We start from the raw sequence: 17912 nt of genomic DNA on the forward strand, positions 1-17912 counted from the left end.
ATGATTGTACGAAGTGCTAAGCTCATAGAAGAACTAATTCTTTGCATATATAAAAAAAAAAAACTACAGTACCTTCATTTCTAACTTGGTGATGTCCAGCCAGAGTGCTGCAACACTCTAGGATGCCTTGGGATCCTTTCAAGGGTGTTGCAGAGTAAGACGTAATGCAGTGTTAGGTGTGCAAACAGGTTTCACAAGGTAGGCCCAGAGATTTCAAAAAAGAAGCCAGAGTGTTAAAAAACATTCTGACCTGCTGTGGTCTTTGCAAAAGAATTGCTCTATTCTCTGTAATCAAAAACGGAGTGAAAACTAAAGATCTGGCACTTTTGCAAGGAACCTTGAGTCTGAAAAGGTTGAGAACCCCTGCTCTAGCTGTCTTCTTGTATTCTCTTAATATTATATTCACTTGTAGGTGCACAGCTGATGACTGCAATCAAAAGTTTACCACGAAATCAAACTTAAAAAAGCATGTTGAACGCAAGCATGAAAGTCAACAGAAGCAGTATGTTGTAAGTAACTACTTTTTCCAGCATTTACTATAATGTTTCATAGATTGTGAGGCCGGAAGAAACCTCGGAAGATCATTGGGTCCAGCCCCCTGCACCAAGCAGGAAAGATAACTGGGGTCAGGTGACCGCAGCAAGGTAACTGTCTAGTCACCACCTTGAAGAGTTCCATGGTAGGCAATTGCACCACCTCTGGAGGGAGCCGATTCTACAGTCTGGACACCCTGACTGTGAAGAAGTTTCTCCCAGTGTTGAGGCTGAATCTATCTTTCAGGAGTTTGTGGTCATTACTCCTGGTTTTCCCCTCATGTGCCCTGGTGAACAGTTGTTCACCAAGCCCTTGATGTACTCCCCTAGTGTAGTGGTAAGCTGCTACCAGGTTCCATCTCAGCCTTCTTTTCCTCAGGCTGAAGAGTCCCAGATCCCTCAGCCTTTCCTCATATGGCTTGCCTTTTTAAGACTGATCATACGGGTGGCTCTTATTTGGACTCTCTCAAGCTTGTCCATGTCCTAGTTAAAGTGTGGTGCCTAGAATTAGATGCAGTACTTCCGTTCTGCTCGGCACTGGTGAGACCGCAGCCGAAGTATCAACTCCTTGGCTTTGCTGGAGATGCGCTGATTGATGCATGCCAGAGTATTATTTGCCCTACTGGCTACAGCATTGCACTGCTGGCTTATATTTGTACTGCGGTCTATTATTACCCCCAGGTCCCTTTCATTCGTGGTGCTAGTTGGTTTGGTGCTGCCAGTGTTGAACTTTATCAGGTTCCAATCCACCCAACTTGCTAGCCTGTCTAGGTCTGCCTGTATCTGTTGCCTGTCTTCAAGCATGACCATGTGTCCGTGTCATCCATAAACTTGGCCAGTGAGCTCTTCACCCCCTACATCCAAATTGTTGATAAAGATGTTGAAAAGTACTGGACTGAGAACCGACCCCTGCGGGACACTGCTGCCCACTTCTTACCAGGATGACACACATCTGTTCACTATGACTCTCTGGGTCTTATCCTGCAGCCAGTTTCTCACCCACCTAACTGTCCTGGGGTTAAGTCCACAATCCTCCAATTTTCTCATGAGGACATCATGGGATACTAAATTAAAGGCCTTTTGGAAGTCAAGGTATACAATGTCAACCTGTTCTCGTGTCCAGGTGGTGAGTTACCTGGTCATAGAAGGAGATGAAGTTGGTAAGGCAAGACCTGCCCGTGATGAAGCCTTGCGGGCTGTCACTTAGAATTGTACCTTCTGCAAGCTTATAGCAGATAGACTTCTTGATGAACTTTTCTAGGATTTTCCCTAGAATGCAAGTTAGGCTGATTGGCCTATAGTTACCCAGGTCCTCCCTCCTGCCCTTCTTGTGGATGGGCACAACATTGGCCCTCTTCCAGTCCTTGGACTTCTCCAGAGTGCCACGAGTTGTAGGTTTTTGCCAGGGGATCCTTAATGACTTCAGCCAGATTCTTCAGCACTCTCAGATGAAGATCATCTAGTCCTCCTGACTTGTATACATCAAATTTTATTAGTTGGTCATACACCAATTCTACAGCAATAGTTCCTACCATGCTCGTCCTCTACTCTACCTGGCGTGGTTTTCCCCTTGGTCCAGTGAAAGACTGAGGTTAAGTAATCATTCAGGAGTTCAGCTTTCTCCTGGGTGCCCGTAACCAGATCTCCCGAGTTGTTGAGCAGCGGCCCCACACTCCCATTTGTTTTCCTCCAGTTCCCTATGTACCTAAAGAAGGACTTCTTGTCCTTGATTCCCATTGCTAATCTAAGTTCAGTCACCGCTTTACCCTGTCTTATCTGTTCCCTGCAAATGCAGGCCATCATGGAATAGTCCTCCTTCAGGCCTGCCCTGAGCTTCCATTGTTTATAAGCCTCTTTCTTTTTTCTTAAAAGGACTCTGATTTCCCTGTTTAGCCAAGAGGGCTTCCCAGCCCTTCTGTTAACTTTTCTCTGCATGGGAATGGACTTCCTTTGTGCTTCAAGGATCATGTCCTTAAGGAACAACCACTGTTCATACACACCTCTCGCCTTTGGTCCCTGGTCCCGCAGCATTTGCCCTACTAGTGACCTAAGCTTGTTGAAATTTGCATTTTTGAAGTCCAAGACTTCATTCCTGCTATCTGATTTGTCTGCATCAGACAGTGAACATGGTAATCTCATGGTCACTGTTGCCCAGGCTTCCCTCTATATTTAAGTCAGTCATGAGGTCATCTCCTTTGGCCAGGACCAAGTATAGCAGAGGGTCATGTCTGGTTGGCCCATGCACCTCCTGAGTTGGAAAGAGCTCCTCAACACAAGTCAGGAAGAATCGAAATCGTTCCAATTTAGCAGTTTGTTTTTTTTTGGGGGGGAGGGTTTGTTGCTTCTAGATGTCTGGATAATTAAAATAGTCTATGATGACCATGTCACATGCATGTGCAGCCTCAGTTGATTCTCTGGTGAACTCCAGATAAAGTTCCTCCCCCTGGTTTGGTCTGTAGTATATGCCTACAGTTAGGTCTCTCTTGCTGTGGCTTCCCCCACCCCCGGCAACTTGACCCAGAGGGTTTCAGTCTGTTTTTGGAGCCAGTGTTGGCCTCCAAGGAGGTATACTACTCTTTCACACAGAGCAATGCCTCCATCTTTTTTTTTTTCCCCCACCCAGTCCCTTCTATGCAGGGTGTAGCCCTCTGTAGCTACACTCCAGTTGTGTGAGGAGTCCCACCAGGTCTCCGTAATCCCTACTAGATCATAATGCACACTGGAGAATATGAGGGATAGCTCTTTCTGTTTGTTCCCCATGCTCCTGGCATTGCTGTATTGGCACCTGAGTCCTCCTGCTGAGACCCATGTCTTCCCATCCTGCTGATGGAGAGCTGTTCCCTCAGCTCCCGCATGAGTGGCTCTTCCAGTGTCCCTGTCTACTGAGCTTGCTTGTATATTGGTGTATGGACATGTTTGAATTTGTGTATCCCTGTCCCCCAGCAATTTTAGTTTAAAGCCCTGTCCGGAAGATCGGCCATCCTGGCCATGGACAAGGAGTTGCCTTTCCTCATTAGGCGGATGCTGTCCCTTCCCAGGAGTCCTTGACCACGGAGCATACTTCAGGGAGAGGAATCTAAAGTCTCCCCTTCTTTTAATGTATTTAAACAAACATTTCACAACCTGTAAACATAATAACTTTTTCAAATAGTAAAGAACAACTGTGGATTTTGTGCCAGCTCTGCAGACTTTATATACTAGCAGAAACTTCTAAATCACATTTTCTCTCAGATTGGTTTCTCTTTCTAATAATAACTTAATTTTTTTCAAACAGTGTGACTTTGAAGGTTGTAGGAAGTCTTTTAGAAAACATCAGCAGCTTAAAGTTCATCAGTGTCAACACACCAACGAACCTGCTTTCAAGTAGGTGAATCATTTTTTTAATACCAAACTCTAGTTTGCTTAAATGCTGTGTATGAGAGCGAGCCTGAGACCATCAGTGTGGGTGAAAAATATAAATATTCTGTTTTAACCTCATTTAAACCTTTCTTCTAGCATTCTAAACATCTGTTAAAACCAATGTAATTCAACAACTTTGCACTCTTGTCTATAGAAGAGAACTAAGGCATGCAATATTCTTTCATTTTCATGATTTTACTTGAGCAGTAGTGCTCCATAACTGTACATATATCAGTGCTTTGAGTTTTTATTATAGGAGTCACCCAGTTGAATAATTTAAACTTTACATTTGGTATGAAACCCATAAACAGAGTAGCATTTCTTTTGTTGTGTTTTACTGTTGGATTGGCTACTCTTTCTGCCCCAATTTAACAAAGTGAGAGAAGGTGAAGTTTTAAGGGGATAATTGTTCTGACCAAGCAACTCTACCTTTTGAGCTGTTTAGCTGCATGAGTCGATATTAATTGAGTAAAGCAAAATTGGATGTTTTATTTCACTTTAGTGGAACTTCCATATGCATTCCACTGTGCCTTGTAGCCCTGTAACATCCATATCTACTGGGTGATAAATTACTGGTTTTCATTGCAGGCTGCACTAGTGACTTGCTCTATTGCTTTGGGCTAAACATGTTAGCTCCTAGCTTCCACATGGCCTTTATGGCTGGAGGAACTACCCTAAAATGTTGACATCTTGGTTTGAGAGTATAGATGAGTTGCTAATTTTACAGAAAATGTTTCTTAACTACAATATGCAGTTCGATAGATTCGAGTCCTGTACAAGAATGGCATAATGCTCTGCAGTACTTTAACGAAGATGGAAACTTTTTGGAAAATTTAAAAAATTGTCCTGATTAACTGTGGCATGTGTGGTGGTGAGGGGTGGGTCCTTATGCTTTTTTGGCTTGACTGCATTTAATATATTTACTACCTAGATGTAATCATGAAGGATGTGAAAAACACTTCTCTACTCCAACTAGACTGAAACGACATGAAAAAATACATGAAGGTAATCTCAGGTTCTGCTTTTACTTCAGCCAGACTTGAGTACAGCAAAACCAGTTTTTATTTACCAATATAGATAGTGGTTCTCAACTTTCTTATGTTCAGGGTTCCCATCTGTAACTTTTTTGAATAATGCGTCACCCAGTTGAGAGAGCGCAGTTTTACTACCTCAGTGGTTTTCTGCTGGGGTGCTGCTACTGCTGCTGAGTAAAAGTACTCATGTTTTGTGCATGCTCAGATAGGGAAGGACAATTGTAAGAGTGTCCTTCTTATTGCATCCCTTTTCAGTCTGGTCTCCGTATGCTCCTCCTGGAAACAGAGGTGTATGGAACTGTCCTGTATGCGCCACATACCTGTTTCCAAGAGACACCACGCACAACAAGACTGGAAACAGCTATGGCATGAACACACACTCCTGTTTGCCTTCAAGTTATCAGATAAGCCTAAAAGTAGGCAGAAGCACCCACTCCTGGCAGTAGTCCTTCCTGGTCTGAGTCTGCATGAAGTGCATAGGACAATTCTACCTGGGCACAGCAGTTGTACTTGTACCATAGCTCTCTTGGAAGAGTCTCGCAGCTCCCCAGTTGAGAATCACTGATGTAGACAGGCTTGGAGATCTGAAAAATAGATGGCCCTACTCTGTGAGACTAGCAGTCCAAGTGGATATAGAAAGAAGCAAGGCAGACTTAATCTGGTTCACCATCTGGAATATGACCTGAGCATTGCAGCATTTTGCATGTTAACTGCATTTTTAATATAGGTAAGAACATTGGCAGATCATCTTCAAGATGAAAGTACTGTTGGTCATGAAGACAGTTGTCTAGGATTTAGGAGACTAAGAACAGTTTTCTGCTTTCGTGCTTCCAAAACACGGTTTGTACAGGAAGGTATTTAGGTGCTAAATTTAACTTCTGTGAATCTGAAAGAGAATTGCTTACCTACATATCTTTTGAGGATTCGTTTGAAATGTTTTGCACATTGACCTTAGTGATTTAGCTGTCTTGTAATGAATGAAGAAGCTCCTAAATAGTTATAAAATATGAACTTAAGTCGCTTTGTGCCTCCACTCACCTCTAAACAAAATAAAAACATGGAAGCTGATGTTCCATACTTCTTTTTTTTTTCCCCATATTTGCTGTGGCCTAAACAACCTGTAAACCTTGCTTGACTCTGTCTGATGGAAAAACTCACTTGACTTGAGTGAGGCAATAACTTGTTTTATATCGGTAGAATGAAAAAGATCAAATATCCTCTTGAAGTCCAAGTCCAATTTAAGGTATTAGATGTGACTTGAGTCAATAGTTCTTATACCTTTAAGTGACCTTAATTCTCCAGGGGACCATGGTTAACTAAAATCCTCTACTTGGCCACAAAACAAGCAGCCTTATTACAGTCTGTCAGATGTAGATCTTCCCCCACCTCAAGTCTTTGTAGAATCCTTTCTAGGAACTGAGGCTAGCTTGGCTTTTACCTGTCTCCTCAGCATACTGTACAACAAAAGATCTGGTCCCAGTTTTTGTACAAATAAGTTTGAATTCAGTTTGAAATAAGTACTCTTATTCACACAAGCTGAACAGCCAACTCCTCTTGGCCATTGCTGACCTCAGTTGAATCTGAAACTGGTACACACACACACACAGTCTGCTGCATCTGCTGCTTACTGCTAATTTTTCTGCATCCTCCAGCCCTAAAACTGCTCCATGAACAACTAGGGCTGCTGAAGCATGTATACTTGATCATGTTGCACACGCAGATAGATACTAGCTACTTTATGGCATATGTTAAAACAGACTGATGTAGCACAGTGATTCTCTCAACCTTTTTAGACTTGGGCTACTCCTCCATAATTCTTCAGCATTCAGTGGCACCCCATTTAAAAAAAAATATGGTGCATACAAAGCATGACTAGAAATACATTATTTAAACAAACTGGAAAAGGCATACATGAACAGCCATAATATTGTAATTAATGCCATGCTACTTGAGCATGGCATTTATGTATTTGAGAATTACTACTTTAGAAAGATACCGTTATGGCTCCTGTACACCCTGAATCTATAAAGTACTTATTCCTGGAGCAGCTCGGAGTCAGTGACTAAAGGTCAGATTCCATCTCGCTGAAGGTATCTAATGGCAGTTGGGGGGTTTATGAGAGGTCTAGAAACTGAACTTTTTAAATACATGTAGCACACACATACAAGAAACTTAAATCTTGTATTTCCTGAATGCTATGCGAGTCCAGCTTGCTACCATCTTGTTATCTGATTGGCTTGAAAAAGGCAAATTTTACACTTTTTTTTTGCTGCAGGGTGGAGCTGTTTTCTTATAAAGTTGGGAGCACTATAAATGCTTGCCTAGTGCCAATTTGATCTTGATAACGAACATATGGAAGGGGATTTTCAAATTGGAGTGACCTTTTTTTCCCCCTAGAATCATCAGATTTGCACAGTGTACCCAGATTTCTCTTTCACTGACTATAACTTTAATGTTTTGGGGCTGGAAACTTTAGCTCTGAGCTGTGTGCGCATATATAAGACTAGCTGACTTAACTGCCAGACTAAGTGTGACTTCTTCTTTAATAGGATATGCATGCAAGAAAGAGAAATGTTCATTTGTTGGAAAAACGTGGACAGAACTTCTAAAACACATAAGGGAAAGTCATGCAGGTAAGTCATAAAAGTGCTTGTACAGTACTAGTGATTTTTGTTTTAATGTTTTGGCATACTTGAATAAGTATTCAAATCCAAGAGAAAGGGAGGTCCTTATTAATCTCCCTCTTATCAACCTATTGTGCTTTTTGGGTGGGGGTGTTATATGTAACTTGTTAGTACAGCATAATATATTAAATCTCTCCCATTCTGGATACCTTTTGGTTGAAAACTATTACCCAGTAGTATTTGCCATGTGTTGTGATCAACAGTATATTTTATACAAGGATATCGTGTAGGTAGATGAGGAAGGAAAACGGGTGAAAGTTTCTGAATTTTTTGCACTTAATATGAACTGAAACTTCTTGTCGTAAAGAAGAACAAGTCCCTGGGCCATATTAGGACTGCAGGGCTCCTTGCAGGCCAGATCCAACCCATGGCATGGCTCTGACAATGGCCACTTTGGTGGCATGGAAGTCCAGTAGGGGCAGTACGGGGTCAGGTGGCAGTTGGAGTGCAGGGCCTAGTGCAGGCAGCAGGAGTGCGAGGTCTGGCAGCAGCAAGCCAAGCTTGTTGCCAGAAGGTCCAACTTCTGGTGCTTTCCAGTACCCCAAGGTCCAGATAAGACCTGCAGAGCCACTTTATGTCCAACACCCCTATTGTAAAGGACTGACTTTTGAGTTAATTCTGAACTTTTTTCAAACACTTTCAGTAACTAACATTGTTGGGTTTTTTCCCTCTAGAACCAATAATCTGTAATGTGTGTTCTAAAACATTCAAACGTAAAGATTTCCTCAAACAACATCAGAAAACGCATGCTGAAGAAAGGGAAGTATGTAGGTGCCCAAGAGAAGGGTGTGAGAGAACTTACACGACGGTGTTTAATCTTCAAAGCCACATCCTCTCTTTTCATGAGGAGAAAAAACCATTCTTTTGTGACTATGCTGGCTGTGGGAAAGTGTTTGCAATGAAAGTAGGTATTTTTGGACTCTGTTAAAATCCAGATTACCTTCTTTTGGGCCATATAAACATAACTTTCTTTTCAATTTTAGCAAAGTCTTGTAAGACATGCTGTTGTTCATGATCCTGACAAGAGAAAGCTGAACTTAAAAGTAAGTCATACTCTTCTGGAAATTCCTTTTGTCCGTTTCCTCTCATTTCTACCCTCATCCATTTAAGAAAGTAATTAGCAAGAGTTTCTGAAATCGGGGCTTAAATTACCTAGTATATCTAACATACATTTATTTAATGTAAGCAAATACAAATAATTCTGAACCTAAATACTGCAAAAGAGTACCAACACTTAATATATTCTTTTCTTTAGAAATAAAAGTACATGTGAGGAAAGTGTATGTGGTGGTGGTGGTGGTTGTTGTTTTAAGTCTAGAATTTTAAGTGGCTGGGCTAATTTGTACTGTAACTGTTCTCTTCCCCCCTCCTCTCCTCCAGAAGGCAAAACGATCTCGTCCTAAACGAAGCCTGGCCTCCTATCTCAGCGGATATATTCCTCCTAAAACTCAGCAAAGAAAGGCTGTTTTGGGAACAGAAAATGAGATGCTGAATAAACCTGCAGAAAATGGGTTACCAACTGTTGAAACACTGACTCTGCACTAATGGCTTATTAAGACAAGTCTATCCAAAATGGACTATTTCATGAACTTAACAAGTGCTTTATTAAGTTTATAAGGAGTAGTACAGAATATTTTCACTGGTAATTTTTTTTTTTTTTTTTTGGGTTCTTAATTAAAGTCACTAGTGCAATTCATTTGATGTTGGAGCTTCACTTCCACATTTCTTAAGAATGTCGCTCTGTTTGTTGTCTTTTACTTTTTTCATGTTCTGCTTCTGAAGTTCTTTGTCTGACATATGCCTCAACACACACACATACTTGTTGCCTGTGATTCTTGGCTGGGACTGGTAAGTAGCTGTCTTGGACACGGCTTCAAAAATCTTAACAAAGAGCAATGGCTGAAACAGGATAAATAAATTATAGGCATTATTTGATTTATGCAGGGCACTTAACTAGTTACTTAAAGCTGAAAGATGCTAAATGTTGCTCAAATGTATAACTGCAGGAAATAGCCCCTTTGGTTCTCTTGGTGACACTGAACCATCACCTAAAGCAAACACTGAATTCAACAAAACGAATCTCAAAGTTTTTTATGTTGTCCTGGCTAAGCTTATGCTCTTCCCATCACTGCACGAAGTGCTTCATCTCATCTGTTTATCAAAAAAGTTCCCTCTCCATTATAATACTGAACTTTAGTACCTACCATCAGGGTTGAGTTACTTTAAGTTCCACTAAAGGCTTTCTTCTCTTTATAGCTGTATTTTGTTTCTACTTGCTTCAGTAGTGAAACTTACTGAGCATGTTCTATGATCCATGCAGTCATTTTTAATGAGAGAGATTTATCTCAAATTTATATTCCCTATTATACATGCTATTGTTAAAGTTCCTGTTACTATAAGCAGAGAAACTGCAGCAGCTAGAGCCCAGGTAGCTAAATAGGGGCCAGCTGTGAGAGGGAAGACAGCAAGGAGATGCTGCTGCCTAGACAGTAAATGACCCATCAAGGTAAGGGGCACACCTGCAGCAAATCTGGAGAAGTCAGCTAACTGGAAGGGGACTGGGCTTGGGGAATACAAGCCCAAGGCTCAAGTCAGGACAGTCAGTCTGGCCCTGCAGGCTGCAGAGGAAGAGTCCTGCAGGGAGAGGGTTGTAATGAAACAACTAGGGATGATCTGTTAGACCTGACAGCTGCAAACAAAGGGCTGGAGGCTTGCAGGGAGCTGGGACCCAAGATGAGTAGGCCTAGAGTTATGTTACAGCCAGTGGGCTTGGAGTTTGGTAATAGCTGGTGTGCACACATTCCCACTTAAGTTTTTAAACTGGTGGATAAGACACAGCAAGCAAAGGGGTGATGTGGCTGTGGTGGGACCCTTGAGAGACTCATTGCAATTTAGTGCGCGAGAGGCACATGAGACCTGGAATCTTGCTGGGGCATGACACAGGACTGTCAAGTGGCAATAGGCTTAAAGCTTCAAGGGCAGAAGCACAAGCTGGAGAGGGATGGGAAGCAGAGGCAGTAGCCTATAGCTGAGAGAGGGCTGAAACCAAGGCCAGAGAGCTCAAAGCCTGAACAAGGTAAAGATGGCACCAGAGGGCCCAGCACTGAGAAGCCCGAACCAGGTACAGCACAGTGGACCTTGGCTAGATGGCACTGAGAGAAGGGGAGGAAGCTGAGGCCCCAACAACTAGACGGTAACATCTACAAGCAGAGCCATCCCTAGGGGGGTGTGGGGCCCAGGGCATATCTGCCTATGGCGCTGAGGGGGCAGCCGGACTGTTTGAACACAGTGGGACCTATACAGCACTGTCTGCAGGGCCCCCCAAAGCTCAAGGCCAGGGCAGCTACCCCACTTGTCTGCTGTCCCCCCCTCCCCCTGGGATGACCCTGTCTGCAAGGTATGGATGTGGCTACAGGAGAGACTAGAGGCTACAAAATTAACCCTTAAGGTGACCACCTGTTAGAATCCAGCTTGCTACTGTACAAGAGCTCACTGGGGCTGTGGGGCAGCCTCCCTTTCAAAAATACATTTCCATCAAGGCATGGCAGGTGGGAAGGGGAGGATACCCAGAGAGCTAGGGTAGAAAAGGACCTGTGTGGTCACCGTGGGATCTGACACTTGTTACACATCACAGTTCTAAAATACAGGAAAGGCAACTCTTTATGAATTCTCATAAGTAGAGAGAATGTGTAACAGGTCAAGAGAGTCTTTTAGAGAAACAAATTTCAGTAACTGGCAACTAGTGCCTGGTGTCAAGCAATGGGCTGCGATATACCAGTCCATTTAAGAATCTGTCCTTATCCTGTAGTTTAACAAGGTCTACAAAAGGGGAACAAAGTTTTTATGTTTAAGTAAATCCCTAATGTTCTTCACTCAATTACAGGATATGAGTGCATCAAATTGTGATATCCTAAAATGGCAAACTGAACAGGCCTAAGGCATTGTAATGAAAGCATACTGAAACAAAATGGGGATGTAGTCAAATAACCAACTGAATTTTCTTTGAAGAAAAATGTTTAGTAGTGTGGTCAAAAAAACTAATTAACAGCAAGGTGACAAGTACAACTAACTAGGTTCAAACTCATGGTGGTAGAATTAAGGTAAATTGCATCTTTCTTTGGGCTATTCAACAGAATAATGCAATAACAAGACAATTTCAAGGCAAAAGTCTGAGACTACTTGTTTAAGTGCACTGTTCAAATGGTCTGTCTGAAAAGGCAGTTTTCCCCTTAACTGTGGTTTCTGATAAATGAAAATAGCTTTACTTAAAAACAGGAGAAAGTTACTAATTTTAATCACTGAAACATGTATTGGGGTGGCATGTTCATGAAGACAATGACATAATTAAAAACATTTAGCTCTTCCATAGCTTACCGTTGTTTCTGGATCTTCATTCTTTTTTGGTACAGAAATTCTGACACTATGCTTCTTGTCAATCCACTGCTGAATATGTTTAATTTTGATCTCTAAATCATGCTTTGCAATAACTGAAGACAAACGCATCTCTTTCAGCTCACTAGGCCCTGTTAAAATATAACCAATCATTTATGGTTTTCAAGGAAAGACTGATCATTAAACATGTTGCCTATAAGGAGTTAGTGTGGTCTCCAGCCTGCCACCTGACCACAGCTCCTCCCCTTTGCAGCTGTAGTCTGGGGGCTCCCCCTCCAGCTTCCATTACCCACTCTTGCCCCAGGCTTGGGTTACTACAACACACAGGTCAGTGCTGGGGAAACCTGTGGCCCAGGCCCACGTAGCGCAATGCAGCTGGAGAGCTGAAAGTAAGATGGGCATTTGTATGTGTGGTGCAAGGGAGTTGGAGGCAGGTGCCTGGGTTACACAGGTGTAACCTACAGTGTGTGGCCCCCAGGAGCTTCAAACGCAGTAGTGCTACTGCACTGACATGGCTAGGATCTGACTAAAGAGCTGGTATATCTTCCTTCCAGAAGTCATCTCCCCCACTAAGACTTAACTCTTATCTTCTTAACTCCACCTGTTTTTCTCCTGACTTGTCTGTGGCATGTGTCAACATTCCTCTTAAAGATGTTTTCAATGCCACACCCTACAGATTTTTCCAGCAACAAACATTACTAAAATATAGGGGTGATTTGGGGGGGGGGGCAGTGAGGCAAGAAGAAAGTAACGTGGAAAGTCTTCTATTTCCAGCACCTTAATTCCTCTTGTCAAAGTAACGTTGAACCTCCCCTCCTTTCCCCTATCCACTCACTGGCCCAGCTCTTCTATATAGTATAAAATCTCTGTTAACTGGCATCCCTGGGGTAAGGGGATTGCCGGTTATGTAAAAATCCCAGTTACGTGAAAACCCCCAGCAGGGGTTTTCAGATAAAGCAGGGGAGGGGGGTGCAGCGGCCACATACGGAGCAGTAGTGGTGCTGCGTGGCTGCCACTGTATGCAAGTTTTCCCCGCCCTCCCCTCTGTGTCCAACTGGCCAGAAATCTGGTTAATGCAATTTCCAGTTACTTAAATGCCAGATAGTGGAGATTTTACTGTACTAAGAATATTTGCTTTTTTTATAATAAAATATTTGCCTATTAAGTGGGAAAACTTGAAAATCAGTCACTTTCTGTTCCAATCTCATTCTCTTCCAAGAGTACAGTCTTGAATCCTAGTGAAAATAATAGGAAGTTTTCGTAATTGCAAATTCACTTCTCTCCCAATGATCCTTTTAAATGGTCATTGTTACCCAACCTCTTCACAGGTGCTTTAACAAAAGAGCAAATAATCATTATAGTGGTATTACTGCTCTGGCTCTTATTTAAAATCAGCAATATAATCACTGGCACAAAGCTTCAAGAACATGCTAACCATTTCTTTGTTACAAGCAGGGATCCTGGTTTTCTCTGTTTAAAAATCATATTCTCTGATTTAAAAAAAAAAAAAAAATCACATCCTCAGGTTAAAAACTCCCAAATCCATGTTCTTCTGCAATTACATATGTATACAATGGCATTTCATTTTATCAGCTGAACATGATGTTTTATTGATATTTACATTTTTAAAGCAATTTGGAAGCCTCCCAGTACCTCAGTCACTATAATAAAATAAATTCAAAATACCTAATATATTTTGGCATTTGATTTGGTGGTTTTAATCATGGAAAATCAGAGCTCCCTTAGCTCACCAAGACATGGGTCCAGCTGCAAGTGTCTCCCCCACAGCTTTGTGGTGCTGAGGAACCTGCCCTGCCCATGCCATTGCTCCTCATTCTTCACCCACAGCCCCTGGGAGCCCAGTTGCCAGGGCTACAGGGCCAGAAATCTAGGTCTGCAGCCTCCTGCCCTGCCCAGCAGTGACTGAGCCTCAGCTGCTGCTCAAGCCTGGTTCCCCCTTGCCTGGTGGGCCACATGGCTGGAACAGAGCCTGGGGCGGGGGGTAGAGAATCCAGTCTCAGGGCTTCCCACTCTGCTGCCCTCCCACAGGGGCCTCCTCAGCCCAGTGGGTGGGACCAGGCACCAGAGGGCAGGTAGGCTTGGGAGCCCTGTGCCACCATGACAAAGTGCCCCCTGCCCACCAGGCAGTAGCGGAGGACACAAATCTATGCCCTACCCCTGTTGCTGCTGGGTATGCACAGGGCTCCTGGCAGCAGCACTGAGCTTCCCTGCCCTGCTCTGCTGCAACAGGTCCTGCCCACTTGGACATGGATAGCAGCAGGGCAGGGGGCCTCAAGGCTGCAGCAGACAGGCTGCATCCACCACTGCTCTGCAAACAAATCTGGGGGGCACATACCTCAAATGCCCTCCCTCACAACCTGCACAGGAGAGAGGAGCCAGCCCCACCACTGCCTACCCTAGTTCTGTCCCACCTGACACAAAGGCCCTGCAGCTGGATACTCCAGGCCCAGGCCCCAAGCCTCATGCAACACTCTCTGGGCCCCTCCTCTCTGCCTCCTCCCAGCTTGCAGCAGCCACTCTCCATGCTTCTGGTTGCCACATGCATGTGTGCACATGCATATGGCAGCCCTCCCTAATCAACCTTCTCCTACTCCCCCCAGCCCTTTGCAAGCTGGAACTTGCCAGCCTGTACTGGGAAACCCACCATGTCCCATGTTTTTCTCCTTAAAATGAGAAAATCTGGTTTTACCGCAGTTCTTGTGGCAAACAGAAAACCCAGATCCCTGGTCACAAGGAATATGTTAAGACGAGCCAAATGGGATATCACTTTATGAACACACACCTTTTGTAAATGCTGCTTCTTGTGAGGGTATCAACCCAATAATTCAATATCTATGTACAAAATCATGTCAGACAAAAGGCTGAATAACGTTTTTGGGTTTTTTTTGTTTTTAAGTGGATAGATTCCCATTTGGAATGGTAAATACATTGCTGTTTAAACTTGCATATTTTCTCCACTCAGTATTGTGCTGTTTTGTCGAAGCCAATGACAAAAGCAAGCTTTTTATGCATAGGCCACCTTGTTTGTAAGAAGCTGATTGTCCTGTAAATGCCTTTAGTCTCAGTGCTCCTGGGAACTAGCTGTATCCACTTAAACAGATCTAATAAGCTCTAGGTTAGGACATGTGAACATATTCGTTATGGGACAGAAATGTCAGCCTCTGTGCACACAGGCAGTTACCACAATCTTCATTCTCAATAACTTGCATCAGCAGTTCAGCTTTCACTTAATTCTTAATGAAACAAGGTTAAATTACTGGTTTTAGTTTGCTCTTTCCAAAGAATAAAAATGTGCATATAAGTAGTTACTGTATGTAAGTATGTTACACATAAGAGCCTGCCCCATTTTACTGCTCAAAAAGCAGTTTATAGGGGTGCACTGACAGAGATTTTTTTTGGCCAATACCGACAGCTGACTGTTAAGGAGGCGTATCGTCCAATATCGATCCGATTTCTGATACAGCTGCATGCAGCTGGTAAGTCCATTGTGGTGGAAAGGAGATGGGAGAGGGAAGGGATGTGGAGGCAGCAGATCAACACCCCATGCAGTGAGGGAGAAAGCGGGGGCAGGCGCTGCCCAGCCAGGGTCAGGTGGGGCTCAGGACAGAGCCATGACTCATGGGGGGAGAGGGGCAGCTCCCACCACTGCTTGCACCCTGGAGGGCACGCATAGATTCCTGACTTATATCGACAAGCTCTACCTGTCTCAGGAAGTATACAAGCCAACCAAAGGAAACGCCCTCCTAGATTTAGTCTTGGCCAAGGGGGATAACCTGGTGAGTGATCTGAAGATAGAGGGTAAACTAGGCGACAGTGACCATGACACTATCACTTTCATTGTCCATCGCAAGGCTGGGAAATCTGTCAGTAAGGTACAAATTCTTGACTTTAAAAAAGCTGACTTCAATAAGCAAAGGGCTTTAGTGAACAATGCCCTATGGCAGGGGTCAGCAACCCCTGGCATGCATGCCAAGCATGGCACGCAAGGCCATTTTGCTCAGCACACCACCACCAGCCTGGACTCTAAGCAGCTGCTGCCAGCCATGGACCCCAAGCTGCTCCCAGCAGGCAGCTGGGAGGCTGTAAGCTCTGCTGCAAGCAGCCCGGGCTCCGTGGGCCAGCTGCAACTGAGAGGCTGCAAACAGCTGCTCTGGGCTCCGGCATGTCAGCACTCTGGCCAAAAAACAAGGTCTACCTTCTTCCAAGGTAGACATTGTAGTTTTTTTGGCACTCCGGCCAAAAAACATTGCCTAACCCTGCCCTATGGGATCATGGGCTGCAGGGAAAGAGCGTGGATGAAGAATGGTCATTCCTCAGGGATACGATCCTTGGTGCACAGAAGTTGTCCATATCTGTATGCAAAAAAGGTGGCGCAAGGGCCAGGAGGCTATCTTAGCTCAAAAGGCACCTACCCTGGAGATCTTCAAAAGGAGACTGGACACACGCCTTGCTAGAGGGCATTGGGGGGTGGGGAGGAGGGGCATGTGCACCCTGGATCTGCAGAGGGTGAAGCAAGACGGAGCGGGCTTGGGCTGCGGCTGCACCGGGCTCTTCTCGGTACTGGGCTCAGGGCAGGGACTACAGAGGGGCCTGCAGCCACCCCATATTTCACCACAGCCCCGCTCCCAGCACCGCCTGCCCAGCACAGCACTTACTAGTCACCGGGTTTGCTTTTGCCTTTTCTCTTTGTCTAATCTGCTCTTCATGAATCTGCTTTCCAGTCATTAGTCCATAAACCGGAGGCTCTGCATCAACGTTCAGCGGAACCAACTTCAGTTCGCGTTCTGTCATGAGTTGAATAACATCTCTTCTGTGCATGCTTCCCAAGCTGACCCCTTTCTCATCAATTAGGTGCACAATTTTGTTGGGGATTCTTCTGCCAACGTTTCCAAAAGTAGTGGGTGTTACTTTTTTTTTTCCCACTGGTTTCGGATTAGCGTCTACGCCTGAAGAAAATGACTCGGTCGGTACAAACACCGGTCTTTGTTTAGTTCCAACCGTGGTTGCCCATAACGAAGCCAACGGTGTCTTCTGTATTAAGGGCTTCAAGAAACCTCCAAAGCTTCTACTTAGGCAAGTAGTTTCATTCCTTGTGACTTGATGTATTAACTTCCTTAGGCAAAAGGCAGCCATTCTAAGGAAGTGAGAAAGATGAAAAAACTGTTACCTCATCAATTAGGATCTCAGTAGTTGTTTGTCAGAGACCTTAAAAAACATTTGGAGGCTTATCTTGGTGGGATCCTTTGACCCTGGCTGACTTCCTGCCCCTTGGGCAGGGGGTTGCACCCGATGATCTTACAAGGTCCTGTCCAGCCCCAAAATCTATGACCGAAATCATGAGTAGTAAAAACCCTAATCCCTGAATCCCCCCTCTCCAGTTTTTGCTAAGTGATATATATTGTGTTTGGACTGAAAAAAAGATTCAAGCTGAATATTCATCAGCAACCTCCTAAAAACAGTGAGTAGACTGGGTGGCTGGGAGTAGGGTGGCCATCACAGTGGACAGTCCGGGTGTCCTCTATTGATATGAAACCTGATCCTCTATTTTTCTCTTGAAGCAAAATCTCTATTTTTCTCTTGAAGCAGTTACCCAGTGGCTGTCATGCTGTTAGCAAGGTTGAAGAGAAAAACAGGCCGTAAAAGCGTCAGGTTTCGTATCTGTAGAGAGCAGAGTAGCAGAAAACCGGAACGCCCTCTACGACGGCCACCCTGGCGGGGGAGAGAAGAGGTGGCTCCGTCTCTTTCCAAGTTTCTCGGTGTTATGAACAGGGCTTTCCCGAACGTGGGCCTACCCAACAAGGCCGCAGAGGCCTGCGGCACGGACCGCTGAGCCCGGCCAGGGTTGGGCG

At 44.2% G+C, this 17912-nt stretch overlaps 2 protein-coding genes across 2 annotated transcripts in view; one reads left to right on the top strand and one right to left on the bottom strand.

Moving 5' to 3' along the window:
* Positions 1–9346, top strand: part of GTF3A (general transcription factor IIIA) — an 18926-nt gene extending 9580 nt beyond the window's left edge. The window contains exons 3-9 of the mRNA XM_019525086.1: positions 413–509; positions 3808–3896; positions 4864–4937; positions 7516–7599; positions 8325–8554; positions 8634–8693; positions 9034–9346. Coding sequence (XP_019380631.1) covers positions 413–509; positions 3808–3896; positions 4864–4937; positions 7516–7599; positions 8325–8554; positions 8634–8693; positions 9034–9195 — 796 coding nt within the window. The 3' untranslated portion in view covers positions 9196–9346. The remainder of the gene's footprint in view (positions 1–412; positions 510–3807; positions 3897–4863; positions 4938–7515; positions 7600–8324; positions 8555–8633; positions 8694–9033) is intronic.
* On the bottom strand, positions 9321–17302 carry MTIF3 (mitochondrial translational initiation factor 3). The gene is made up of 3 exons (XM_019525088.1): positions 16719–17302; positions 12025–12173; positions 9321–9549 (listed from the first exon to the last, which is right to left on the bottom strand). Exons 1-3 carry the CDS (start codon positions 17194–17196, stop codon positions 9334–9336), a joined length of 843 nt encoding a protein of 280 aa, XP_019380633.1. The 5' UTR covers positions 17197–17302; the 3' UTR covers positions 9321–9333.
* Positions 17303–17912: the final 610 nt, after the last annotated feature.

Source organism: Gavialis gangeticus, unplaced genomic scaffold (genome assembly GCF_001723915.1).
Source record: "Gavialis gangeticus isolate Ggan-Ray unplaced genomic scaffold, GavGan_comp1, whole genome shotgun sequence".
In the NCBI taxonomy this organism is placed as follows: domain Eukaryota; kingdom Metazoa; phylum Chordata; order Crocodylia; family Gavialidae; genus Gavialis; species Gavialis gangeticus.